This window comes from Gobius niger (genome assembly GCF_951799975.1).
Source record: "Gobius niger genome assembly, chromosome: 10".
Lineage (NCBI taxonomy): Eukaryota > Metazoa > Chordata > Actinopteri > Gobiiformes > Gobiidae > Gobius > Gobius niger.
In genome coordinates this window covers 27,007,318-27,034,461 of record NC_136861.1, presented here as the reverse complement: position 1 = coordinate 27,034,461, position 27,144 = coordinate 27,007,318, and the positions used below count along the sequence as shown (strand labels likewise).

Sequence of the window (27,144 nt, the reverse complement as noted above, 5' to 3'; positions counted from 1 at the left end):
TCTATGGTGTTTTTAAATGATGAATGTGAATAAATGAGCAAACCAAAGACACATTTCTGACATCATTGTGCATGGTAGACAGTTAAGTGTATAACAATATGTTGTTATAGCCACACCTATTCGTTATTTCATACTGTCTTTCTATTCTCTTCTACTATGTAAGTGAATAAATGCCACACTATTGATTTTCATATTGATAATCCTATTGATTTTCCTCCTCTCTTGCTTAAATGAGCTGTACCTGATATTTTTGATCATTTCGTTTGCACCCGTTTGTAAATTTTGAATGATTAGTTGTGTCTAAACTCATTCCCAACATTTCTAGCACATCTTCACGGGGACAAGTTAACCCCCGCCTGAACCAAACACATTTCCTCCAGTTTGGCTTTACCCAAATCTAAAAGCTTCTTGAAAAAAGTATGAATGTAGCGACAAAAACGAGGGTAATGACATAACAAAAAAGCGGCAAAAATGTGACAAAAACGCAATAAAAAAGTCACAAAAAAGATGCAAAAGAACGTCAATAATGTGACAACAACGCTGCAACAACACAAGGAAAGTTTTGCAGGTCTTAGCTTTCAAATGAGGCATCACACTGGCCTATAGGCTGTAAACTCCAGTCGAGAAGCTTTTAGATTTGGGTAAAACTGGAGAAAATGCAGTCGGTTAAGGCGGGCGGTAAGAGGTTAATGAGCACGTTTCACAGCTTTCTGGGTCACTTTGTCGAGATCACTGTCTGAAAACAATTTGCCTGCCAGTTATTGGGGAAAAAAAACAAAACAAAACTGCTTTTTCACAATGTCTTCAAAACCCACTTTTCCCTACCCGGAAAAGTTCAGGTACAGGGCCTTTAAGGATGTGATTGCACAATTCTGTACATTTATCAGACCTAGATGGGAACTGCTACACCTGAGTTAATAGTCTGACTCAAATATTCCATTTGTCATTATACTACAGAAAAATAACATAACCTGACTTGATATACAAACTGCCCATGTGTGTCACTGTTTTGAGTGTTTTGCTCAGGTTTGCAGGCTGGCAGTGACTCACACAGGTCGTTCCTTGAGGCCAGAAACTCCTCTCTCCTTGTTTATCGCACCTGTAGCGAATCCTGAGTCACGGTGTTAGTTCGTTGCTACTTTCCCACACAACTTCCATCGACTTTGGAAGGGCTTTAATGCTAACGAGTGAGATCAAAGTAAAGTTTCTTGTATTGAAACGCCATCTAGTGTAAGAACAGACAAACTTTCCAAAACCGTAGTATGAACTTCTTAACCCCTCAGCCTTTGAAAAAAAAAAAAGGAAAAAAAAGAAAAAGTAGTTGTGAATTATAAATAAGTGAACTCATCTTGTACCTCAGTGGTGACCTCGTGCCGGTGATTGGTTGGTTAAAAGTTCTGGTGGAGGTGCGCGTGCTGGCGTCTCCGGTCCCGCCCACATCAGGTGCGGCCCACAGACTCTGACCTCACCGCTCAGTTTCGACTGTTGTAGTCCTTTTGGATAGAGTAGGATTTGGCACAACACGAGCGCAACCTTCTTGGCGGATTATTGAGCAAGATGAGTGGTAAGCTGCTATATCTTTCTTACTGAGTAGTCATTTGTCTTTCTGCATTGACAGGCTTCCCCATTTCCCCATTGATGTGTGTGCCTAATACAGTGCATGTGCTTGTATCTGCGTTTGTTTTGGTGACTTGAATCAGTGCAACGATATGATGGTGGCTAATGTGCATGTTACACACTGTACACACTGATGTGGCTATTCCTTAATATCTTTGCGAGTTTGAATGCTTCACAAATGCTGCTGTAGATTTGTTTTAAGCCCTTGAAGCCTTTAAGCCTTGAAAACAGTTCTTTTTGCCCATGCTTATGACTGAAAGTGTTTTATCTGCACTCTTGCCTTTTACTGTAATTGATTGATTTTATGTTGATGTTTGAACTTGCCTTGCCTTTGCTTCCCAACACCTGTCCAAAGTTAATGCGTGACAAACTGGCCTAGTTGCAATCGTGTCAATGTCTTGTCTGACTTGTTCTGCTTCCAATTATGTTCTAATGACCAAAACTTTAATATGCAGATTTTTTTATTGGTTGTTAATGAAAAAAAAAATCCCCTGAATGTTCTTTTCCTTGTAATGTTCTGAAGTCGTAATACATTAGACTCCATAATTATTATATGCAAATGCTCAGTGATAAGGCCTAAGTTAATACAAGCAATACAGTGTCAGAAAAAAGATTATTTATACGAATAAGATCCCAAATTCCTGAGACTTGCCCCAGCCTGCTTGTTTACTCTTATCAGTCCGATCAGCAGCACGAAATAGCCCCCTGTGTACCAGCCTGACACACGCCATGCACTCACCCAGTATCATCAATAATGTGGAAACTCTTTATTGTTAATCTGCACTGGCATGGTTCTTACATAACACTGACGATGAACGCCTTACTGTACTTAGTGTAGTTTTGTGTGGGGAAACCGTTGGGAAAGCTTGAGAAAACTTTTGTCCGTGGCAGGATAATCCACTTTCCCTAACTCTGGTCGGGGAAATCACCAGAATGCTTTCCACTGGGGTCTCGGGGCTCTTGTTTTCAGAGCACCTTGTGACTCACTCCGTTATTTTCATTCCAGGGCTCTGAGACACTGGCCCTTGGGTTTAGACTGTCCCCCCCCGGGTGATAAAGGCTTTGCGCCCACTCATTATGAAATACTATGTTATTAATTCATCATTCATTGGACCACTACCAATGGATTACTACATTTGTACAGGATTAAAACAAATTGTTGTAGATTCTGTGTTAGTCCAGTCTAGTCTATATTTACTCCAGGTATATTTATCTGCCGAGACTACTGTATGAACTTCTTGCCTTTGTCTTTCCTAGGTGCGACAGATTGGGCAGAGGTGGTGGACAACATCGCACAGGACGAGGGCCGGTCTCCGTCTTGGACCGAGGAGCGCTGCGAGGAGCTTTGGGATCGGATCGAGGGGGTACGGCACAAGCTCACGCGGATCCTCAACCCTGCCAAACTCACGCCGTATCTGCGCCAGTGCAAGGTGATCGACGAGCAGGATGAGGACGAGGTGCTCAACTCCACGCAGTACCCTCTGCGCATCAGCAAGGCGGGTAAGAGGATAACGACACACAACTGTGGCTCTTTCAATTGTTGTTTTTATCATGTAGTAGTGAATTTTAACAGTGCTCTTTAGAGGAATATCATTGTGAAGCAATTTTCCACATTTATCCAAGGCACAGGCAGAGCACTGTATTCAGCTCAACTCAATGCCACAAACACTGTTGATGACTGTGAGGCCAAAATTCAAGCTAGAGAGGAAGATGGTTTGAGACTGAAAAGGAGGCCAAAAGCACAGTCTTGTCTCGTACTTTCTTTTATTGTTTTTTCACATAGAAAATTAAAAACTATAGATAAAGGAAGCACATCACCAGAGCCCTGTATGTTAAAGCTTAACCCACAATTGGTCGTCCAGTTTAAAATGGATACAAGAGGACACACATGGAAATATAGTTCCATGTTGCTTAATGATAATGTAATTCCATTTATTTATCTGGAGATAACACAATGCCAGCGCAAGTGCTGTAACACACAGCACGATGCAGATGCACAGGTGGATGTGGATGCCATGAGTGTATTGATACTTGTGATTAGAAATGATTTCTGTACTAAAGCAATCATTTAATGCCTTCAAGAGATATATATATATATATTCAGTATATATTCAAAGTACCCAACAGGTCTGAGGAGGATTGTTGACAATATTGTGTCAATGACCGACTCGATTACCTTCAGAAACACCCTCACACGAACACATTCAAACATCAGCCCCACCAAAACCAGTTTGGCGAGAAATGTTGGTCACACAGTAAGTGTTTTTTTGGGGGTTTGTATATGCTACTTTCTTTTTTACAGCAAAATTAGACACAAATTAAATTTCCTATGGAGTGACATTTTGTTCACAGCATTAGGTTGATGAGGTCTATGTACAGTGTGAATTTTGTGCGAAAATCACTCAACATCAATTATTGACTTTTAATTGAATTTTCTTTTCCTGTGAGGGGAAACTACACTTACAGTGCAACTTTCATGCAAAGATCTTGTTTTATATTGAAGATTCTTTCATTTTATTGTATGCTAGACAGTACACAGCTGAAAGGGTGACCTTCAGTAAACTTTTTCTTTTCTGCTAAAAACAAACAGAAAAACAAGGGAGACCCACTTGTGGTATATTCAGTTAACATGTTCCTAACGTCTTAAATTAACATAAACATATAGTCCCGAGCCCCAAACATTCTGGAGCCACAAAAGTGAACATTTCAAAAAAATTTCCACTTGAATAAAAGTGATAAAATATGTGGACTGTTCTTTACACCTCCACAAAGCAAGACTTCAACATAATTACATAAATATTAAACACAGAGGAGTGTGAATACTTCTGACTATATGTTGAAGTGCAGGAGAAGTACCAGAGCAGTCGAGCGAGCTGTCAGGCAGAAACAGGTGGTGTGGGTGAACGGCGCAGTGAGAGAACATGATGAAAGGGTTTTGCTAAGTAAAGGGGAGTGCAGAGCAAGCGCTGCAAAGAGGAGTGGCAGAAGATAAAAGTTGTAATCTCAAGTAAATTCCTCATTTATCATGTTGCATTTAAAGTATCAAACAGAGTTATTTCGTTAAAACGTCAACATGCAATATGTTTGTTCCCGCAGGTCGTCTGCTGGACATTTTGCGATGTCAAGGCCAGAGAGGACTGCAGGCCTTCATGGAGTCCCTGGAGTTTTATCACCCAGAGCAGTACACCCAGCTGACGGGGGAGCAGCCCACGCAGCGCTGCTCTCTCATTCTGGGTGAGCGCCATAATAACCCAAACGTTTGTTATAAATCATTACTAATATGTTTGTTATTTACAGATGAAGAGGGCCCCGAGGGTCTGACGCAGTTTTTGCTTTTGGAAGTGAAAAAGCTGCGAGATCAGCTTCGAAGCAGCCGCCTGTGTGAGCGCCGCCTGTCCCAGCGCTGCCGCATGGCCGAGGAGGAACGAAGCCGCGCCGAACGGAAAGCTCAAGAGTTACGCCACGACAGACTCCAGCTCGAGAGGTCGGATCATCTGCACTTATTTAGCCACTGTCCAGTACAATAAGACGGTTTTAACCACATGGCAGAGGGGCAACCACACTGGATCTGCACCTATGAATGTGGCGGTGCAGGCTGGTGAAGTGGAAGTCCTTCTATAAAAATAATTGCGATAACTGTCTTGAATACTGTTATAACGATACGTTTTATTGATATTTCTGGTCAAATACATAGACAAACACCACAATGGTGCTTATTGATAATGTTGTGTTGATCTGAAGGTTGCGTCAGGACTGTGAGTCGTCCACTCGAGAGCTGGGCAAACTGAAGGACAGACATTTGGAGCAGGCTGTGAAGTACTCCAGAGCCTTAGAGGAACAAGGAAAGGCCACGAGCCGAGAACGAGAGCTGCTGAGACAGGTTTGTAAACTAAGAAAGTACCCATTACATTGACATAAGTGTACATTCTAATTTACGAGAATACTTTGCCCCTGGGGGCTACAAAGCAAAGAGTAAGGATGTCATTGTGTTCATAACAGTGTTTATTGTTGATGTCACCATCCTCTTGTTTGTTCTTGTTTCTGTCCGGATGCACGTCGCAGGCCTTTATTCTACCAACGACTGGCACAAAACAAGCTAAACGTGGGATCTAGTGAATCGTAGCTGCATCATTCAAACTGGCTGTGTAGATACTATCAGTCTTTTTTTCTTTTTTTTCCTCACATCTTGTCACAACATGTCAACCGCTCGAGACCAAATGCCTGTGGTGGCAGAGTTTTGACACGGGACAATTTTGAGCATGTTTTCGTCGCTTTGTGTGGAAACAGTTTTGTGTTCGGCAGCTACAATTACTCTTGTAATGAGAGAAACAAATCACAGCTCTTTTATTTTAGACTATCATTTATCATCATCACAACAGCGTTAGCGATGCACTGTTCATGTAATTGACACGATTCTGTTCGCTAGCCTGTGATTGTGTGCGTTTTACTGATGCTGATGTTTTTACAGGTTGAAGAACTCAAATCAAGGCTGACCGAGGCCGACGTTGTCTCAACTGAAGCACAGCCCGTGCCTTTCTCCAGCAGTTTGACCAGCAGAGCGACTCCACCCGCCCTTCCAGAGAAACCTGGGAAAGGTGTTCAGAAACCAGACAATAGAGGCGCTGCTACACGGGATTCTGGAGTTGTTGTAAGTTTGCCCTTACTAACTAACAAGGATTGTTTTTTTATTTACTCGCATTGAAACGCCGTTGTTTTTGACTGTGGAGGCGCTGATGGACATCCTGCAGCAGGACCGCAGGGAGGCCGCCGAGGAGAGACAGGAGCTGTGTGACATGATCTCCGCTCTACAGGAGGAGGCGCGCAGATCCGAGGAGCAGACAGGCAGAGTCAGTAGTGCACGCTCATTTCTGTCGCAGAGATAATCATGCGTGAAGTCTGAATCCTGACAGCGGCTTGTGTTGTGCAGCTGGAGGCGCAGTGTGAGCAGCTCCAGCTCAAAGTGCGGACTCTGCAGCTGGACTGGGAGACGGAGCAGAAGAGGAGCGTGTCCTACTTCAACCAGATCATGGAGCTGGAGAAGGAGAGGGACCAGGTCAGATCTCTCGCATGCATAAGCAAATCATATTCAGGTTATAATGGTTTGTGTGAAAGCCAGTGTTACTGCTAAATCTACAAATAAAGTCAATATTAACAGGAGAGCACTGGACGGTAATGTGGTAGATGTTACATTTTAAGGTCTTGAACATTTAGACATATTTCTTTCTTACTTGTCTTATTCATATTCACTTAATAACATACTACTACTGATTTACTTGTTTAATCACTTACTACTTACTTTCTTTTGTACTTATCACTATCTTACTTATACTTACTACTGCTTCTCTTGCAGGCTCTTCGTAGCAGGGACAGCCTGCAGCTGGAGTATACTGACTGTCTCCTGGACAAGAACCGCCTGAGGAAGAGAATCGCAGAGCTGGAGGCCAGTCTGGAGCAACAGCAGAGGGAGTTGGAGAAAGAGCGGGAGAGAGCCCGAGAGCAGATGGAGCAGAGCACCTCCTGTCTGCACTGTGTAAGTCTTCCAGCATATTCTATTATAATGATAAACCGTGTGTTAAGAAAGTAGTTTTCTTTGTGTTGTCTTCTCATCATTGCTAATAGACGGCAATAATGTGTGTTATCACAACTACGCAGATGACACTCAGATCTATGTGTCACTGATGGCAGGTGAACGTGGGTCTGGAGATACTCTCTGTCACTGCATCCAACAGATCAGTTTGTGGATGCGAAACGACTTTCTCCAACTAAACTCAGACAAAACTGAGATAATTGTTTTTGGCCCACAGAAACAAAGAGCAAGTGTTATCACCTTGAGTCTCTCTCTCTAAAACGAAAATATCAGGTTAGAAATCTAGGAGTAATTATGGACTCAGACCTGAACTTAAACAGCCACATAAAAGCAATAACATCATCAGCTTCTGCCATCTGAAAAACATTGCTAAGATCAGAGGAATAGTGTCAAAATCAAACTTAGAGGGACTTGTCCATGCATTTGTCTCCGGCAGGTTAGACAACTGTAACGGCCTGTAACGGTCTTTTCATGGTTTAGCACCAAAGTACATCTCTGACATGTTACAGCCGTAGGAACCATCTCGGGCCCTGAGAACTTCAGGGAGGGGTCTCCTGGTGGTTCCCAGAGTCAATAATAAACACGGTGAGGCTGCGTTTCAGTTTCGTGCAGCTAAAATCCGGAACAGTCTTCACGAGGATGTGAGGCAGGCCTCAACTCTGATAATGTTCAAATCCAGGTTGAAAACAGTTTTTACCCGTGCATATGACAACTGAAAATATTTAATCTGCCCTCTTGCCTTTTGCTGTAATTGATTATTTTTTATGTTGATGTCTTATTGATTTGATTTGCTTCCTCGTAATTTTATGTAACTGTCTTGTGCTTGTGTATTAATTGTGCTCTACAAATAAACTTGCCCTGCCTCAGTCTCATCTGTCTCTATGGAGTGAAGACCAGTGTTACGGCCCCTGCTGCTCCCTTGGCCTGGACCTGAGCCCCCAGCCCAACAACAACAACAACAACCTGCTCCTGCGGAAGGTCAGGACACATTCAGGCCATCAAGGGCTGCAGTGTGCTCATATTTGACCATGATGACTGTGATGTGTGTTGACTGTCACTTGATGTTTTACTTACTGCACCAACGTTTTTCCCGTCATCATAATACTGTTGTAACTAATTACCATTCATTTCTTTTGTCTTAGTCACACTTACGAGTGAGGACAAACGCTACTGGTAAGTTATATGTGATGTACATTTGTGACAAGACATTAGTGAAAATACTTGCAAACCACAAAAACATGTAGTAGAGGTGTAAAGCTTTGGAATGCAAGGCCTCCACGTGCTGCGTGTTTACCTGTGGTTTACGACCTCTTCACAGATTTGAATTCCACCTCTGAGGAAAATCTCTTAATGTCCGTGAGTAACACAGATAATTGTTTATATATAGTATCAATAGCCTTGAAATATCACGCAGAACATGTACGTGTTTGCTTTATTGACATTTTAGGCAGAAGATAACGAGAAGGAGATTAATCGCCTCTCGACATTCCCCTTCCCTCCCTGTGTGAACTCCATCAACAGGCGATTCAACGCTGAGTGAGTTCTGTGCCTTTTGCAGTACATACTTTCCCAATGTACTAATTTTTAACATATTCACATTTCAACGTCACTTTACTCTGTAGGCTTGACTTGGATTCATGGGGAAGCGACGAGACTGATAACATAACAGGTAACAATGTTTGCTGTACAGTCAGTGCTCGTGTTAATGTCAAGCCCTGAACAATCTTTATTTTCACATACCAATAATTCAAAGCAGACATCTCTATTCCGCTCATATCACTTCTTATCTTTGCAGGTGAACAAAGTGAGCTTTCCTTGTGGGATTCCTGGAACTCGTTACACTCTCATCCTTTCCCCCCCGATCTGATCAAAATGCCGTCTCCCAAACCAACTGACCCAAGCAATTCAAGGTGGAATAAAATTGCTATACATCGAAATCTCAGTTGTGACTGTACTATGATCGTATGACCGCTTATGCTTTCTTGCAGCATGCAATCTCTCACCCCCCCGTCAAGCCCCCTTGATCCTCCAAAGGACAGAAAACCCAGTCTTGCGGATGGCATCACAGTAGTGGGGGGAAACCGCACAGGGATCTTTATCAGCCATGTGAAGCCTGGCTCTGCGGCCGAGCAGTGTGGACTCACTGAAGGCTGCGAGCTGCTGGAGGTGTGTGGCATACTGTGGTTCAGGAAATGTTTATTCCAGAGCAATTATGTGGACGTCTGATGCTGAAAATGTTCCAATGACTTATTTATTGACTTAATACTGTACATGCATGAATAATTCACAGGGATTTTGAAAAAGAAGGAGAGAAATGTTTCAGATCGATCTTGGAAATAAAATTGTGAGTGGTCAATAGTTAGCTCATAGCTGGGCAGCCTCTGCCTGTCAAGCCTTTAAACTCTTAATACAGTATGTATTTTTCGAAATCGCAATGACAGAAATGATCAGGAAATGTATTTCTGAAACCAGGAGGTGGGTGGCACTGATGAGCACATGGTTTAGTCTGTCTTTATCCCTTTTTTGGATTTAGACTTACGGTAGTTTAGTCCAGCTCTCTTCTTATTTGGCACTTGTTCAGTTTGTCTGGTTCCATTTCCTCCCTGAGCTATTCCTGGTTCATTTGTAGTCATTGCTGAGCCCCGTTTTATTCTGGTTTTGTTCTTAGAGTTAGTGCCTTTCTTGCCTGATTTAGCTCAGATCCTTGTTCATCTCCGGTCAAATTCTAGTCTTAGTTTTGTACTAACATTCACTAAAGGCCAATTAACACAAAAATCTAGAACTGTTGCACCTATGGTATGTCCAGTATTGCAAATAATTCAGAAATCCTTCACATAAAGCAACAACATGGGTAGGATGTGTATGTTATCAGCACTAGCAAGTAAGATATTTGTGCTTGTGTGCAGCTGGAGCGTGTTTTGTTTGGTGGGGGCAGTGTGCAGCTGGCTCAGTGCACTGCAGAGGTTGCCCACTTTTCTCTTCAGTGGTGGACTGATCCTTCTTCATTGAGACATAGGAGTAATCCGGAAGGTGAGTGTAAAGATGTCACAAGGGACCTGTACAATCCTTATTTATTCACTCCTCACACTCGGCGCCTCTAAGCTGCAGCCTCTGTGACATTTTACTGTAAAGAAACACCTTCAATACTGATCTATGGTTTCCCAGTCGGTGCAGCAATACATTTCATATCCTTCTCTCCTCAGCCTATGCCAAACTGAGCTCCCAGATCAAATCTCCTTCTTTTCTGGGGGCAGACTCCTTTTATGCACGTGTCAATCTCAATATGGAGCCTCATGGAGACCCTCCGTCCCTGCGAGTGTCTTGTGATGACATCATACATGTGACAGACACCAGATTCAATGGCAAGTACCACTGGCGCTGTTCGCAGGTCGATCCAAACACAGCCAAGCCCCTGCAGGCAGGGACCATGCCCAACTACAACAGGTACACAAAACACAAAACAATTATTGACTAAGATTTTCTGAGCATGAGATGTAAACAGTAATCATTATTGTTATTTCAAAGGGCCCAACAGTTGTTACTTGTAAGGTTAAGAAAATTGGCGCTTGAACAAAAAGACTTCAGGAAAAAGATGGTACTCTTCTCTATCTCCTCAGATAAGATTACAGACACTTTAAGGCTTTGTTTTGACAACATAGATAGAAGCATCTATTTTCTCAATAGTTCTTGAAGAAAGCAGCGGGACGTGTACGACTTGTCAAAGCTGTGGATCCTAGTTGTCGTGGCTTGGGTTCTGGACAGCAGGTCTTTTACACCCTCAACAAGCGTAAGACAAATATGACACTTTATACCTTTTAAGTGTTGAAGCCTGGTTTTGATTGTGTCTGTACACTTATATCCACTCAGGTCACGAGGAGCACTTGATTCCATACAGCTTAGTTAAGCCTTTGCAGGTTCAAACTAAACGACCTGTCATTTTCTCCCCATCCCTCCTGTCTCGGGGTATTATAGAGAGACTGATGCAACCTGTAGAGTCCAGTCTGACCTTCAATACCTGCCCACCAGGTACATCGAACACAATATTTAACCATACTTTTGGAGATGTCTCCTGAAAGCTTAATTGTTCCTTCTGATTAATCAGAAAATATCCATGTTTCTGAAAGAGGAGACAAGAAAGTGTTCTTGTTAGAGTCCTACACTGCAGAGCAAGCTTTCGGTGTACGGGTGCAGTCTATACAGGATGTTATCAGCCAGGTAAAGCATGCACACGTCTTTAAATCACAAAACTAATGTAATAATATTACATAGCTTATCTCAAATTGCTCAAAATACTTCTATGTTGTAGGACAAACACTGTTTGTTGGAGCTGGGACTGTCAAGTGTTGAAGGGCTGTTAAGACAGGGTATATACCCCATAGTCATCCATATTCGCCCAAAAAGCAAAAAACCCAAAAAACTAAGGTAAGTGCAGCCAAATCAACCATAAACAATTAGTAGTAGTTTCACTGGCATATTTTGATTATATTCTTCTTCATCTGATCTTAAAGAAAGTTTTTTCCTGGTTGCGGGGAAGTTGGAGCGATGGAGGAAGTGTGTCAGGCTGAAGAGCTGCAGTTGGAGACTCTACCTCTGCTTTATTGTACTCTGGAGCCAAACACTTGGCGCGGCACTGAGGAGCTGCTGGCATCTTTACGCAACGTCATAAATAGCCAGCAGAGGGCAGTAGCATGGGTTGAATTGGATCGGTTGCAATAACAGACTCTGAGTCAGACTGTTGTAAAGCGTTACATTTGTGAGCCTGTGCTTCTCAGTGTGCTCATCATCGGACTATTGCATTCAGCCCTGTTCTGTTACATCTGACTTAAAAATCAAACTGCATAGTGTTCAGACAATGAGGGATTCTCTTCTATTGTTTTTGCGCTGTTTATATTCATACATTTAAAGTGGTATTTCAGGGGACATAACGCAAAACCCATTTTCTGATAATTGTGTCATGAATTTTCAAGTCATATTTTCGAATGGAGGGCAGGGGCCAAAATAACTCATGGAGCCATTCATTGTTTATGAGAAACTATCCAAAAACAAAATACACATATGTTGAATCTTCTTTTTTGTTGGTAAATTTTCCATATTTATCTTTTAGTCCTTTCAGCTGACAACAATCACACTGTATGCCCATTTTTGCTGTTTGTTTTGTGGATAGACCTTATAATTCTAGAGAGTGTTTGGCTGAGCAGCTCTGCAGACCCTACGACAGAAAATTCAGTTTTGTCTTCCACCTCAATATAAACTCTTCAGAAAGTTAAGTGTTAAGGCAACCTACAGTGTTGATTATTATGGGCATGAATGATTGAATGCTCTTTTGTGCCTTGTGCCAGTATATCCTGATGTTTACTACATCTTAAAGTCTTGAAATTGTCAAATAAATGAAATTATAGAAAGTCTTCACCTCATACTTTGGCTCTTTAGACCAGAGGTATCCGGCCCTCTAAATGGTCAATACATTTCTACATCAAGGAAACAACCAACCATTCACGCGCTCATTCATACACCAATGTACGCAGACACTGGAGGCAAGGAGGGTGAAGTGTCTTGCCCAAGACAGTAGACAGTAGACAGTAGTCACTAACATCAAGGAAGTTCTATATTTTGCAAAGGGAGAAAGTTGAGCAGAAATAAATTAAGAAGTGTCCCCTTGTCTTTTATACAGTCGGCCTGACAGCGCCCCCTGGTGCACAGAGTGTGCTCCGCAGCGCCTCCTCCCCTCTGTGATCAACAACAGGCTCGGAGCTGGTGATATCATTTGCTGCTAAAGCTTCCAGAGAAGCAAAATGGCCGATAGTAAACTAACCGATCATTCGGCGTCTGACAGTAGACAAGTGGTTACGCATGATTTATATGCAGTTTGAGAACCGCGATTACACAAAAAGGAAAATCGCCTTACCGCGTTTTTACCGACAAGCATTTCGTCTTTTGTTGATGTCATTTCATTTACAAGTTCGCCTTGAAAGCCTCGAAGATCTAGCTCGCTAGCCTAGCTACTTTGCTAGCTTGCTAGCAGCAGGTCTGCAAGATTTTTTGCACAGAAGCACTTTATGTCTTAACTTTATGTGATTCCCGAGGTAAGTGTTTATTAGGCGCTTGCATTTTTTTTCGTGGCGTTTTATAAATGTGACGTTAATGTTGTGGACTGAGTAAAACCTGTGCATGAAGAATCGCTTGCTGCAAACGTCACTACCGTTTGTACATTTTGTTTGATATGGTTTGACTCGTTATTAATTATGTAGGGAATAGCACCATTGAGTGCGTTTATTTCTTAAGCTGGTGGGTGTTCATCTGAAAGACTGCAGCTTTGTGCACTGCTTTACTGGCTATTGACAACCTTTGAACCTTTGCCTGAGGCCTCATTAGGTCATGGCGTGAGAACATTCAGTATTCAATTTGTTCTAATGTCCACTGACAATATCACTGCTGCCAAATTTGCAAAGAGTTCCGTGCTGTGTAACTTAAGTTTTGTAAATATTTTTGACACCATAATGTAATGTAATTGATGAGTTATTTCTTTCTCAATCAACGTGGATGTGTATTTCCTCAGGATTACCCTCTTAGCTTCGTTTTGCACACGCAAGTCACGTGACTAGAATGTTGACTATTTTTTGCATATCAGCTTTGGCTTTGGTTATAGGGTCAGCTGAGAGACCAACATGTGGCTTCGTTTTTCCTCACAAGTAGTGAGTGTGAGCCAGACAAAAAGCTGAAAGGACTCTTAGTCAACCTGTTTGCTCCAGCAAAGTCAGTGTTGTCCATGTTCTTGTTAATGAATTATGCAGTGAGAGGCGAGGATACTAAGGCAGGTTGTCAAGCTGTCTTCCCCTGGCTAACATTACAGCTCCAACAACATGGCCCCAGCTGCAGTACTCACTTTTGCACACACTACAGATGTAATTCTGAGTGTGGATAATACTCATGTCTTTATTTTGCAACTGACAATGCATCTCTTTCCGAACAGAAGTATCCAAAAAGGGAACGGTGTTTCATGGAAGACAAGAAAAAGAAGAAAGAGGAAAAAAAGAAAAGGGAAACCCCACAGAAGGTAAGTTAATACAAACAAATACTGCATTGTTACTAAAGCATATGTCTTTATTTTTTGTTAATTTAAACCTTTTGCTTTTATACTAATTACTGTACTGTATTGATTCTGTTTTGTCTCAGGTGCCAGACCAGAAACTCAAAGGTGAGTGTTAAATTTCAAAATGTTGTACATAATGGGTAGTTTTGACTGTGCATGCATTTTTTAGATATTAAGATATTTTCACTTTTCCTTCGCTGGAAATGCTTTATTAGTCCACCCACAAATGAATTTTGTTTTTCAGTGCCAGAATCTGCCCCGGCGCCTGGTGGCCCGCCGCACACCAGTCCAGTTTCAGTGTCCCCGTGCCCCGGCCCCGTCACTCCTTCCTCTCCCGGTCCCAGTGCTGCCGACGCCTCTGCACCAGCTGCTCCTGGTGCCGGGAACAATGCAAAGCAGCGGACCTCTGTGGCCAACGGACAGCCCTCCTCCGTGTCTTCTCCTGGAAGCCAGACTCCCCAGCAGCAACGATTCATGTCCAGAGAGGTTCCACCCAGGTTTCGCTGCCAGCAGGACCACAAAGTGCTACTGAAGAGGGGCCAGCCTCCCCTGTCCTCCATGCTGCTGGGGGGAGGAGGCGCAGACGAGGCCAGTGGCGGCACTGCACAGGGAGCAGACAACCCCAATGCAAAAACAGCTGGAGCCACAGGTGCGTGACGGTTATAAGCCTGAGTGTAACTTCTAAAGCTAACAGGGACAAAGTGCATAGTGGGCCTTATACTGGAGGTTGGTGGTTTCTCTGCATGAATGTGAGTGATTGGAAGTGGTCGGGGAGGCCATTGGTGCAGATTGGCAGCCTCAAGGCGTGGGGCAACAGCAGTATCTTGCCGACATTGTGCATTATAATAGCTGAACCACTAAAAGTTTCTTACATCAGTAGAATATTACTACTCCCACAAAATGTTCTAAATTGGTAAATATTCAAAGTTTCGCAATTGCTTGTAATAATGTTTGTCTATGACTTGTGTTTAAATTGTACATTTTGTTTGGTGTGTTCTTTTCCTAGATTCTAACTTGGGTTCATCTTCCCCTTCGTCCCATACTTCATCCCCATCATCTGTCACTGCTCTGTCGTCTTCTACTACTATTAGTACTACTCCAACTTATGCAAGTTCCACATGGGGGGCAGGCTCTGGCAGCCATTCCTCCTCTCAGGGCTGCGAGAGGACAGCAGCAGATGGGATGGCTGTAGCGGACTGGCCTGATGCATGCTCAGAGGAAGTAGTCAAAGGGACGCGGGAGCAAGATCAGCGTGGTAACAATAACAACAGCAGTGCCTCATGGAGTGAGACAAACATCCAGCAGAAGGGAGGAGGGGGAGAGAACATGGACGATTCTTCGGCACTTTCTCCTTTCTCCCCCTCGTCCTCGCTTAACGAATGTGTTCAGTCGTGTGGCGTCGTGGCCTCTCAGGTGGAAGTGGGGCAAGGATCAGCAGCTATTCACAATTCCAAAGTCTCCCATCTTCTTCAAGATAGTCCTGGTGCCAATCGTAACTCCAGCTCGAACCCCTCTGCCTGGCCACAACAGTCTGGGACAACTGCTTCGGCTTGCGATAGCCTTCCTTTGCACTCATCTGTGATTTCTTCATTTTCTGCCAGCAGCACCACCAACTCATCTGCCAGTCAAGCAGGGGCACAACAGCAGCAGCAGCACACTGGAACAGCTTTGGGTGCCAGAAATGGAGAGCAGCAGCAAGCAGCAAACCTAACAACAGAATTTGGGGAGGGAGTCGGACCAAATAAAGAAAATGATGAAGCAAAAGGAGAAGAGGGTACAACTTTGTCTTCCTCCGCTATGGCAGCTGCTGCTTCCTCCTGGAGAGCTATGCCCCCGATGGAGGCAGACGCTCAAGGGCAAGAAGGAAATTCGTGGGGTGTGGATGGCGGCTCAAATACCCCGGTGGTATCTCAGGGAGCAGGAGTGGGGTGCAGTCCAGATGGGGAGTGGGACAGCACTGTGGGAGGGGGTGGTTCGGGTCACTTAGCAATAGGAAGTGGAAAAGGCGAGGATGGTAGCAGTAGTGGTGACAGTGTTGTGCCAGACTCTGCATCACCAAAGTTCGCAACTATGACAAAAGCATGGGACAATCAGAAGGGGGCAGAGAGTGGGGAAGGGAGAGTGGGGGAGAGCACTGAAGGGGAGCTATCGGGCAGGGGTGAGGGGTCTACAGCTGGGAGCGGCGGACAGAGGGCAGAGAGAACTTCATCTGAGTGCCACCAATCCCACCAGACCAACGCAGACGTGGCCTTACAGAGTATGCTTAATCGATCGGACCTGGACCCCAGGGTTCTGTCCAACACAGGCTGGGGCCAGACCCAAATCCGACAGAATGTGGCCTGGGATCTTAACTCGTCCAGCCGGCATGAAAAAAGCACTTCATTCTCATCAGCAAATGTAAACACTAGCACTAGTCGCGGTCCCGGATACCAGTCTAACACGGCTAACAATCCTAATTCAAGTTCAGCGAGGGAAAGTTGGGAAGGAGGAAGGGCCACCAATCAGGTAGCAGAGAGCGAACAGGGGAAGGCAGAGGGGGGCTGGGGGGCACGGGGCACTGAAACCCAAGACAAGGGATGGGCGAATGAAGAGCAGTGGGGAGGCAGCAAAGCAGGGAGTAAATGGGGCAAACAGGGTACTGGGTGGGAAGAGGGTCCGGAGGATAAAGGGACTGGAGGGTGGAAAGATTCGGGAAAAGGGGGAGAGGCAGGTGGGTGGGGCGGCGAATGGGGGCAGAGAGACTCTTCATCTGGGAGAGGATGGAGTGATGGACCGAGCAGAGGGGGGAGCACTTCTGAGGAGAGTTCGTCATGGGGAGAGGGAGGGTCTCACCGAGGGGGGTGGGGAGGAGGAGAGGTGGGTGAAGGTAAGTCTCTTCAAAGCTGGGGCAATGCAAAGCTCCATACAGCAACAGCACAGATACCAAACAACCAAGTGGCACCAATGAAAGCCCCGAATCAACAGCACCAATCACAGGGCCAGCTGCCAGGAGGACCCATGCAAGGGGGGTGGGGCAGCAGGCCCGCTACTGGAGATCCACCACCCAAAAATCCAAACCAAAGTACAGGCTGGACGTCTGGCCCCATTCCCCAGAACCCTGCGGCTGGGGGAGACTCTTTGGAGCCCAGTGGATGGGAGGAACCGTCCCCTCAGTCCATCAGTCGCAAAATGGATATCGATGATGGCACTTCAGCTTGGGGAGACCCCATTCGCTACAACAATAAGAATGTCAACCTGTGGGATAAGAACGCCGCTCCGACCCAAAGTCACAGTCAACAGCCTCCGACTATGTCCATACAGCAGCCAACTCCGAGAAGACAACAGAGCCAGCAGCAACCAGGTAAATGACTAACACCACCTTCCAAAGACTTGGTTAGATGGTTTTGATTGTAATATTTATCCAAGGAGCAGGTGATAATTTGCAGATTATTTTGGCATATATATGGTTTCCTTTTACACTCTACAGGGCCAGGTGTGTGGGCAGGAGGTGCTCAGTGTGTGGATAATAGCACTGGTGGGTGGGGCCAGGCGTCAGAGGCTGCTGCAGGTTGGGGTGACTCAGATGAACCAGGAAAACATTCTGGCTGGGGTAACCCTTCCTCTGGCTCTGCTAAATCTGGTAAGAATAGGCTGTCAGTGTCGAGTTTGCTCATGAGCTGTGTAGGTTTGTAACCATCTGTCTTGCTGTGGACACAGGCACCAAGGCAATAGAGAACTGGGGTGGCAAAGGGGAAGGCTCGATGGCTGCGTCCCGCCACTCCAGCTGGGACGAGGATGACGACTGTCCCGGGGGAGTGTGGAACAACGCTGGCTCACAGGGAAGCAGCTCCTCTTTCAACTCTGGAGGGTGGGGTCACGGAGGGAAGAGGGGCAACCTCAAGGTGCGTGTGTAGTGTAAATGTATGTATTAATGTATTGAACATTTACTTTTTTACGTGACTGTATTTCTTTTATTTTTCGTATTTGAAGGGAGGAGGAGGTGATAGCTGGATTAACCCAATGTCACGTCAGTTCTCAAATATGGGTGTTATGGTAAGTCTTTATTTGCATTCTCCGTAAAATGAAATGAAGAAAGATGTGTTGAGATGGTTTAGTTCACTTGCCCAGCGCAATTTCCACTGGTAAGGCTCTGGTCGATCATGAATGCAGCACACAAATCTGTAACTACCAAACTGAGTTTCTTCAACTCATAATTTTATCATTGTACTTTGTTAGATTTTTTTAACACACACAGAGTGGCACAGTCTTAGATTTAGTCTTAAAGGAATAGGCCACCGTTTTTACATACTGAGATATGTTCTTACCTTAGCTTTGACGAGTTCTTTAGGACCTGTCTGGTCTTCACCCGTGCCTTCAGTCACGTAAACACAGCGCAGACGGCGTTAGCATTTAGCCTCTCCCTCTCTCCTCTATAGCTCCAAAACTGGTCAAGATAGAAGCTACCAAGCTCTTCCACGTTTTCCCTATTTAAATATGGTTACGTGAAGTGTTACACTACAAAGTATATTATTACATAAAATTAAACAATGTGGATTTTCTAAGCGGATAAAAGGGGGAACTATATTGTAAGGCGTAATAATACCAGGAGTAATTTGGCATCCGCACAGTAAAGTGAAGATTACTGCGCAGTAAAGTGAAGATTACTGCGCAGTAAAGTGAAGATTACTGCGCGGATTTCGAACTACTCCTGGTATTATTACGCCTTACAATATAGTTCCCCCTTTTATCGGCTTAGAAAATCCACATTGTTTAGTTTTGTGTAATTATACTTTGTAGTGTAACACTTCACGTAACCATATTTAAATAGGGAAAACGTGGAAGAGCTTGGTAGCTTCTATCTTGACCTGGTTTGGAGCTATAGTGGAGAGAGGGAGAGGCTAAATGCTAATGCCGTCTGCGCTGTGTTTACGTGACTGAAGGCACGGGGGAAGACCAGACAGGTCCTAAAGAACTCGTCAAAGCTAAGGTAAGAACATATCTCAGTATGTAAAAACGGTGGCCTATTCCTTTAAGACTTTAAGATGAAAATGTTCTTTAAAAATGTTCATAATCATATTTTAGTAATTTCTATGTGTCTTGGTTTTTGTCTAAAACTAGTTTTCGTCGTATCCATTTCAGTATAAAAAAAGAATTGCATAGTATTTCAACAAATTAATTTAGGTCGATAAGAATTGGAAATTGAGATCAAGGTTGACTGGTTGTATCAAGCTTTTGAAAGGCAGATAACAGGCACAATTGGCAGAAATATAATGATGTGAAAAGGGCGGCCTTTCTCCTCCTCCTCTGATCATTGCTTTCTGACTGTCCTTTTCTCACTGTCCTGAGAAAAGATTAAGCCCCAGTGACAGGGATGTCAGTTCCACGCTCTCACAGGAGTGCGGGGGGAGAGAGAGCACCTCTGTCACGTGTATTGGGTGTGTTCTCCGTCCTCAAGCCCTGTTTGTGAACGCCTAGACAAATCACCATTTTTGTCTCATCAACGAAAATTGTAAACCCCTCATCATGTTTCAGTCACCAAAGAGCTATTTTTAGCTTGTTTTTTTTTGTTTTTTTTTCATGAAATTTAATAAAACATTTTTTGAGTTTTCGTGAACTATAACTATCACATTTAGAAATGACTAAATGTGACTAAAACTAAAGCCTTTTCGTTCAAAAGACTACAACTAAGAGGGCTGCCAAAACCAGCACAGAATCAACAAAAGGATTTTGTCATTGTCTTCAACCTGAGTAATCTGTTTTTGGAAGCTCTCAGTCCTACAGGAGTTTCCCTCGTAGACAAAAGTTCTAAACCGTCATCTGTACTCTGCAGATTAAGTGACGAGTAATCCTCGCGTGAAAAAAAATCTGGTAATGAATTAGGACCCGTGTTGACCTGATATATTTAACACTTCCTACAAAGCATTTGTTTGTCATGAAAGCTTCATGACAAAATCACATTGACCAGACACAAGACTGATGTTATACCAAAGATGCTGATTTTCACCTGTTGTCTTGGGTGTTTCTAATGTGGGGAAAGCTTCATGTTAGTAGCACCTTTTGAATAAAAATAATGACTAATCCTGCTGTTTTACATGTATTACAAGGATTTAGCCTCTGTCACCAAAGGACACGATGTAATGAATGTGAATTTGCCATTGTAGGGGGATGATCCTAATGTTGACAAAAACGGTGAAAAGAGAGGAATGGGTGACTATAATGGGGACATGCGCAGAGGAGGAAGAGGTTCTGGAGGTTACCGTATGCCTGGATCAAAAGACATGGGTCCCGGCGATATGGGGCCCTATGGTGAAAAGGTATTACTTCATTTATTTAAATGTTATTTATAGTTTTACATTTAACTCACTGTAGTTAAAAGTTGTATGAAATAAACTTATCTAATCATATGTCTCCCACAGATGGGTGGTCATGGAGTGTTTTCTGGCAACAGTGGAGGAATGCCCCAGTCTCGAGGGATGCACCAGCCGGGCATGCATCCCATGAACCCTACCCCTGGATTACGTGCTCAAGTGCCTCATCAGTTTCTGTCTGCTCAGGTCTGTGGACTCAACATTGGTAAAATTTCAGTTCAATGAAAGAAATGTAAATTAAGATTAAGAGACTTTAAGATCTGGAATTAAGCTGACACTGGCATAATGTTGTTGTTAAATGACTTTAAACACTGAAATCATGTTTGTTTTATGGTTAGGACCATCTTGTGGTCACAGGTTCATTTAAATGGGTTTTGTGTGACATGTAGGTGCCAGGTCCTATGCTGAAGCAGATGCCTTCTCCTGGTGGCAGTATGGGAGGAGTGGCCGGAGGTGTAGGGGGTGTAGGAGGTGTAGGAGGTGTTGGAGGCGTTGGAGGCGTGGGAGGTGTCGGTGGGGGAGTGTTTCCTCCTCAGATTTCCCCCCAGCAGCTCGCAATGCTCAGCAACATATACCCTCACATGCAGCAGTTCCATCTGGTAGGTGGCAATGATTCATTAACAGCAGTCATCAGAATAGTCACTGCACCACATTAATAATTCGTTTTATTATTGTTGGCATGTGCTTGTGCATACCCCACTTTTCTGTAATACCGTAGCACCATCATACTCTAGTTTCAACTCAAGAGCACATTTATTTCAATACAGGTCTCGAACTGTGTTCCCAGCTGTGTGCAAAGTTAATTCAACTCAATTTGTACTTCCTCTGAATTTCAACTTCAGTAAAATTAACGCTAACAGTTTGCATCGTTTGATAGAGCCTCATTTTTGTCTTGACTTTAAATCACAGGCCTGTCAGCTACTGCTGCAGCACCAACAGCAGCCAACGCAGCAGTCAATGTTTTCAAACCAGAGGAAGTTTCCACAGCCTCAGCCTGTGAGGCAGCAGTCAGACCCTCAGCAGGTACCAGTCCGTTGTGTGCCGCTTCATGTACCATTGTCGTTTCACACTTAGCAATTGACCCCTGTTTTTGCTAGTTGGCACGGATCATGGCGATACTGCAGCAACAGAGGCAGCAGCAGCAAACTGGGGCTGGAGGACAAGCACCAGTCGGAGCAAACTCTAAACTGTCCCCTTCTCATCTGGGAGGCATTTCCAAACAACCAATTGTTGACCCACTTCCTAATCCAGGCATGGGCGGTCCATTGTCAGATCTTCACGCCAAAACACATGGCATGTACCCTGGTAAGACGGTCCATGTCCAGTCTTGTCGTATGTCATTAAAATAACGTCTATTTGTCATTGGTCTGATGTGTGTGGATGCTGTGAATCTGTCAGGACTGGAGCTGGGTGCCATGATGGGAGGAATGAAGGAGACAGGAGGACAGCAGTCCCGCTTCAAATGGATGATGGAAGGACACTCTCCAGTTCCATCTCCCCCTGACCCTTCACTCAAAAATGGTGCGTCAACAGAAGTTATGCAACACAAGACACTAGGGGTGTAACAATGCACCGTGCCACAGTGCTAAAATTTGACGATATGCATCGTACTCAAGTGACGGTGCAAGTTTTAGCCTATATGTTTAAATGTATAAGCTCTGCAGGGCTCTGCTCATGTGTGTCAGCATCACTTGACCACTAAACTGACGGCTGCAGACACTCGAGATCTGCAAAGTTCCTCCATAAACACATGAAATCTGCGTAGCTTTGTAAGGGGTGCGGTGAATGATGGATCCAGTGCATTGTCAGAGGCGCAGACAAATGCGTAAGATCCAATCTTGGTCATAATCTGTTGCCTGGAAAAATCCAGACTCACCGCTGTACCAGTGATTGAGTCTGGTAAGAGTCGGCATCTACTTAATTTCTACAGCGGCGTATCCGCAAGCAAACAGGAAGTGGAGTTAACCAATCAGCAAAGGGCAGTCAGCAGCGGTTTTACCGGTTTTGCGTTAATATTCAAACAAGCTTTGAGTTTGGCAGCAGCGGCAAAAGCATTTTTGCATGCAGTTTTAACTGGTTATATGGTTGGCATGCGCACGCTGCTAGGATACAAGAAGCCTAGAATCTTTCTGCTTTCTGTAAAGTAGTTTGGTGCAATGTTTTGTCCGAATACTCATTTGAACGCGTGCATTCAACCGTTACCCGAGGTCTGCTGGCTCAGTGTTTGACTTTGTATATCTGCTGCATGTCTGTGTGGCAAATATGGGCTCGTCAGTAAGAACTGAAGGAGTTAATCATGGTGTGACATTATTGCTGCCCCTAAGACCAACTAAACTGGCCCGTAATGCACCTTTCAGTCAGCAGCACGCACAAATACGGGAGTGTATCAGGCCAAAACATGTAACGCGATAATCCATGATAAATGTGAATTTTTTTTTTTATTAATCACATGTTAACTTTGTTAGGCCTATAACTATGGGTTAGTAACCTTAAGTCAACGGTTAAAACAGAACAATACATTTGTGTCTTAGGTCCTCTAGCAGGTGGTATGAAGATTAGAGGGGGCTCTCCGTTCTCTCAGTATGACATGCTGGCTGGTGATGGTTTGGGGATTCCTCCTCAAGGTTCTGTGGACAACTGGCACCGCACTCCAGGCAGCAAATTAGGCCACAAACCAGCTCCATCCAGCTGGCCTCCAGGTTGGTCCATCCTGCCTTTAAAACTGTAAACGTGTTTGTATCAAAAAGATCTGTGTGTGCGTTTAGCTCAATCATTTCTTTTCCTTGTGTTTTTTAATTATGTAGAAATACACATTATAACCTCTTTTGTGTTCTGTTACTAGAATTTCAGCCAGGTGTACCGTGGAAGGGAATCCAAAGCGGTGGAGACCCAGAGTCTGACCCCTACATGACCCCTGGAGGAAGTGTTCTCGGATCTCCTGGCCCCCCAGGACTCAACGACTCAGACCATCAGTTGCTGAGAGACAACATAGGTGCCTTATAGTCCTATTTGTGCTGGTCCTGGACCTATCTGTGAACCATTCTGTTACGTAATGCTCCATTTGTGATTCCTCCTGTCTGTAGGGCCAAACCCCTCCCTCAACACCTCGCTGCCTTCACCAGGTGCCTGGCCCTACAGTGCCTCAGACAGCCCCCTCAGCAATGCACACAGCACAGGTATTCCTCTTTGCATGCCTCTGTAATTTGAGACTCTGGATTTTTTTATCACAATCTTTTCCCCAGCATTTTCTACTGGCTTTTTTGGGGGAAGAAAAAAGCTTAACTTATTTCTGTGGTTCATTTGTTCAAATAATTCCTCCTTTTCTCCCCCACCTCTCCATTTCCTCTTCAGGAAAGTACTCAGAGTACAAGCCCAGCTGGCCTCCTGAACCCATCGGACAAAACAAGTTGTGGAAGACCAATCGCAACAGCTCACAGCTGCCACGCCCCCCTCCTGGCTTGACTAATCAGAAGCAGGCCTCTCCCTCCCCCTGGGGAGGCGGAGGCCCACGATTGGCCCGTGGATGGGGAGGAGGTGGGGTTAACCAAGAGTCAAGATTTGGGCAAGGTACAGCTTGTGTTTTCAATAGAATAATCCACATAACACAATCAATATGTTTAGCTTTCTTTATAATTTTTTGTCATTATTCCAGCTTGGAGTGATGGTACAGCCTGTCGGAGCAGCTGTTGGTTACTGCTCAGCAATCTGACGCCTCAGGTAATAAAACGAATCACTAATCAACTGGTGGTTGACAAGAAGCTTTAGTGGTATGGCTAACTGGCAAAATTCTCTCCGTCTTTATTATTTTCAACAGATTGATGGTTCTACATTGAGGACGATATGCATGCAGCATGGACCCCTGCTGACCTTCCACCTTGGCCTGACCCAGGGCAGTGCTCTGATTCGCTACAGCAGCCGGCAGGAAGCAGCCAAGGCCCAGGGTGCACTGCACATGTACGTTAACCTCTTGCATAGCTAAAGCACACATTTACATACATGAGCTGATGAGGGGAGACTCCCACAAAACTTGGTGGTGCATTTACGGTTATGCTTACTGTTGTTGTGTCCTTGGACAAGACATGACATCCTTCCTGGATGAGTAGTGTAGGTGCAGAATGTCAACTGTACTATCCATCATGGTAGACGTGGTAATAAAAGTTAATTTAACATCAAGTAAAACTGGATAGAATAAATAATGCTCCACACTATGCATACATGACTTTGACAAACAAGTGAATCTTTAACAGCAGAACATGAATTCAGTCCATTATTTTTCTTACAGGTGTGTCCTGGGCAACACCACAATCCTGGCGGAGTTTGTCAGTGAGGAGGAAGTTGCTCGCTATTTTGCACATTCCCAGGCTGGAGAAGGTACCAGTCCAGGGGCGGTAGTAGCAGGTGGGGCCCAAAGTTCTTCTGCAGGTGGTGCTGTGGCCAGTAGTGGAGGCAGCTCCCCGGGCAGTGAGCGTGCGTCAGGAGGCACCACCTCTACAGAGAGTGGGAATGGAGGAGCAGGGGACAGTGGAGCAGGTCTGCCAGGTGTGAGGGCGTCCGCCTCTGGCTGGCAGAACCTGGATGGTACGGGCAACTCCTCAGAAACTCTCTCAGCCCAAGGATCTGGACTGGGAATATTCTCCCAATGGAGCACCAATGGGGCTGCGGAGGGAGCGGTAGTTGGTGGGGTGGAGCCTGGGAGGTCTGGGCTCTGGGGTGGCATGACACAAGGATATACAAGCAGCAGCCTCTGGGGGGCACCACAAATGGAAGAGAGGCACCAAATGGACAGCCCTGCAGCACTGTTGCCTGGTGACCTGTTGGGCGGAGGGGCTGATTCCATCTAACCAGCCTTCCCTATTTGTACCATGTTGTGGGTTGGACATAACATACACTGGGTTACATATGTACTTTAGCACACTTACACATTGACATAGTATGCATATTAATGTAGTGCACATATAAAGACACAGACATACTAGTACATGGTATGCATATTATTGTGCACACACAAAGCAGAAATGTGAGACTTGCTTACACATTCTTGTGGCCAGACTTAAGCTATTATATAAATTGCAGGGACTGTTAGATGTGTATCAGCCTTTTTTCCACAGATGAAGATTTCAACTGCTTAGACTTGAAACCTAAAAACAAATGAAAAGTCAGTTGGTCTGAAAGACTTGAATGGATTATGCTTAATAGATAGTCAAGAGATTTACATCCACATGCACACATCAAATACAGACAGGCCTTCAGACAGACAGCACTATAAACTGTCTTCATTGTATACAACTTCAAACTACATGATGTGATGTTTAAGTGCAGTTTGTATTTACATCTCTGTAAAGATGGAGACCGAATCTAAACACATGCAAAGTGTTCTGCCTGACAACAGAACTGTATCTTACTGTGTATGTTATTTTTTTCAGTTATGTATGGTTTTAATTTGAAAGTGAAAATATTGAAAATCTTTGTTTTTGTTTTCAAAATGCTGACCTCCTACTGTTGTATCTCACGCACTCTGTTAACTCCCTCAAAAATGTTTGTTACTGTTGCAGTGATCATTGTTTAATTGCAGGCAGTTGTTTTGAGTTGAGGCTACGTTGCATTTCCCCCATGTGCTGATACCAAGCGCAGTATCGCACACTTTATGGACATCAAGTATGAGTGAGACGTTGAGACCAAGTAGGTGGATTTGAGCCACCAGTTTGTGTGTGAATGTATGTTGTATGCATGTTTCTGCCTGTGGGCAAGGCTGCTTACTATAATACAGAAGGTCTATACAAAATGTTTTGAGTGCATTTGATATATACTGCTGACTGTGTTAAGAATTATTGGCACTAATGCTTTGTTTCTTTCATTTGAAGTTTTTTTTTTATTAGCGGATGTCTTTTTTATTGTCTGATCTGCAATAATAAAAAAGAACATTTTAATGATTCAAAGAGCTGAAGGCATATGCGTTGAGAATGGACATGCCAAATCTTCTCAAACTGTGTTGAGCGGGAGGGAGGGGTGGGGAGGGTTGTTTACAGATGCATAAGAGTTACCGTACGTTTTTAATGTTCTGTTATTGTGTATTCATTTTAAATTAAGACAGGCTTTAACACTCCTGTTCAGTGTTTTTGTTGAGATTTTACAAAGGAAATTTTATTTAAACATGAGAACAAGATTAATAAAGATGAAAGTATTCGCTTCTAAGTTTTTTTGTTTTGACTCCAGTGTAATGTGATAATAAACCAGGCTCTTCTTGTAGCGAGGTTGTTGTCCATTTGCCTGCTGCAAGGTTTTAAAGAGAACACATTGGATACAAGTCCAGTGCACAATATTTCACTGGAGGAACAGGCAGGAAAGTCCCATCTGTCGCCCTCCCAGTAGCATTCACAATCCGATCCTAATTAACCCCCTCGTCATCCCACTGTAAGCCCCTACTCCGAAATGATCAACTTCTGTGGTACAATTGGTAAGATAGTTGGGCTGTAATAAACAATAGGCCAAAACAAAGTAGCATG

The 27,144-nt window shown here is 44.1% G+C and overlaps 2 protein-coding genes across 2 annotated transcripts; both read left to right on the top strand.

Annotated features, from left to right (window-relative positions):
- The first annotated feature begins 1,451 nt into the window (after positions 1-1,451).
- LOC306969595 (caspase recruitment domain-containing protein 10) lies at positions 1,452-12,304 on the top strand. The gene is made up of 24 exons (XM_079565258.1): positions 1,452-1,564; positions 2,875-3,117; positions 4,714-4,851; positions 4,915-5,101; positions 5,359-5,497; positions 6,086-6,265; positions 6,345-6,464; positions 6,545-6,670; positions 6,968-7,147; positions 8,072-8,182; positions 8,347-8,377; positions 8,523-8,560; positions 8,652-8,740; positions 8,827-8,873; positions 9,000-9,114; positions 9,193-9,370; positions 10,111-10,234; positions 10,408-10,648; positions 10,730-10,799; positions 10,889-10,991; positions 11,072-11,230; positions 11,307-11,419; positions 11,511-11,626; positions 11,713-12,304. The coding sequence occupies exons 1-24, from the start codon at positions 1,558-1,560 to the stop codon at positions 11,918-11,920; spliced, it is 3,063 nt and encodes a 1,020-aa protein (XP_079421384.1). The 5' UTR covers positions 1,452-1,557; the 3' UTR covers positions 11,921-12,304.
- Positions 12,305-12,982: 678 nt separating this feature from the next.
- On the top strand, positions 12,983-26,648 carry LOC306969756 (trinucleotide repeat-containing gene 6B protein-like). The gene is made up of 21 exons (XM_079565470.1): positions 12,983-13,287; positions 14,175-14,258; positions 14,378-14,399; positions 14,539-14,943; positions 15,301-17,634; positions 17,761-17,913; positions 17,991-18,175; positions 18,264-18,326; positions 20,435-20,587; positions 20,690-20,827; positions 21,031-21,240; positions 21,551-21,664; positions 21,739-21,946; positions 22,040-22,162; positions 23,173-23,340; positions 23,484-23,633; positions 23,725-23,817; positions 23,993-24,208; positions 24,294-24,358; positions 24,456-24,595; positions 24,924-26,648. The coding sequence occupies exons 2-21, from the start codon at positions 14,202-14,204 to the stop codon at positions 25,480-25,482; spliced, it is 5,556 nt and encodes a 1,851-aa protein (XP_079421596.1). The 5' UTR covers positions 12,983-13,287; positions 14,175-14,201; the 3' UTR covers positions 25,483-26,648.
- Positions 26,649-27,144: the final 496 nt, after the last annotated feature.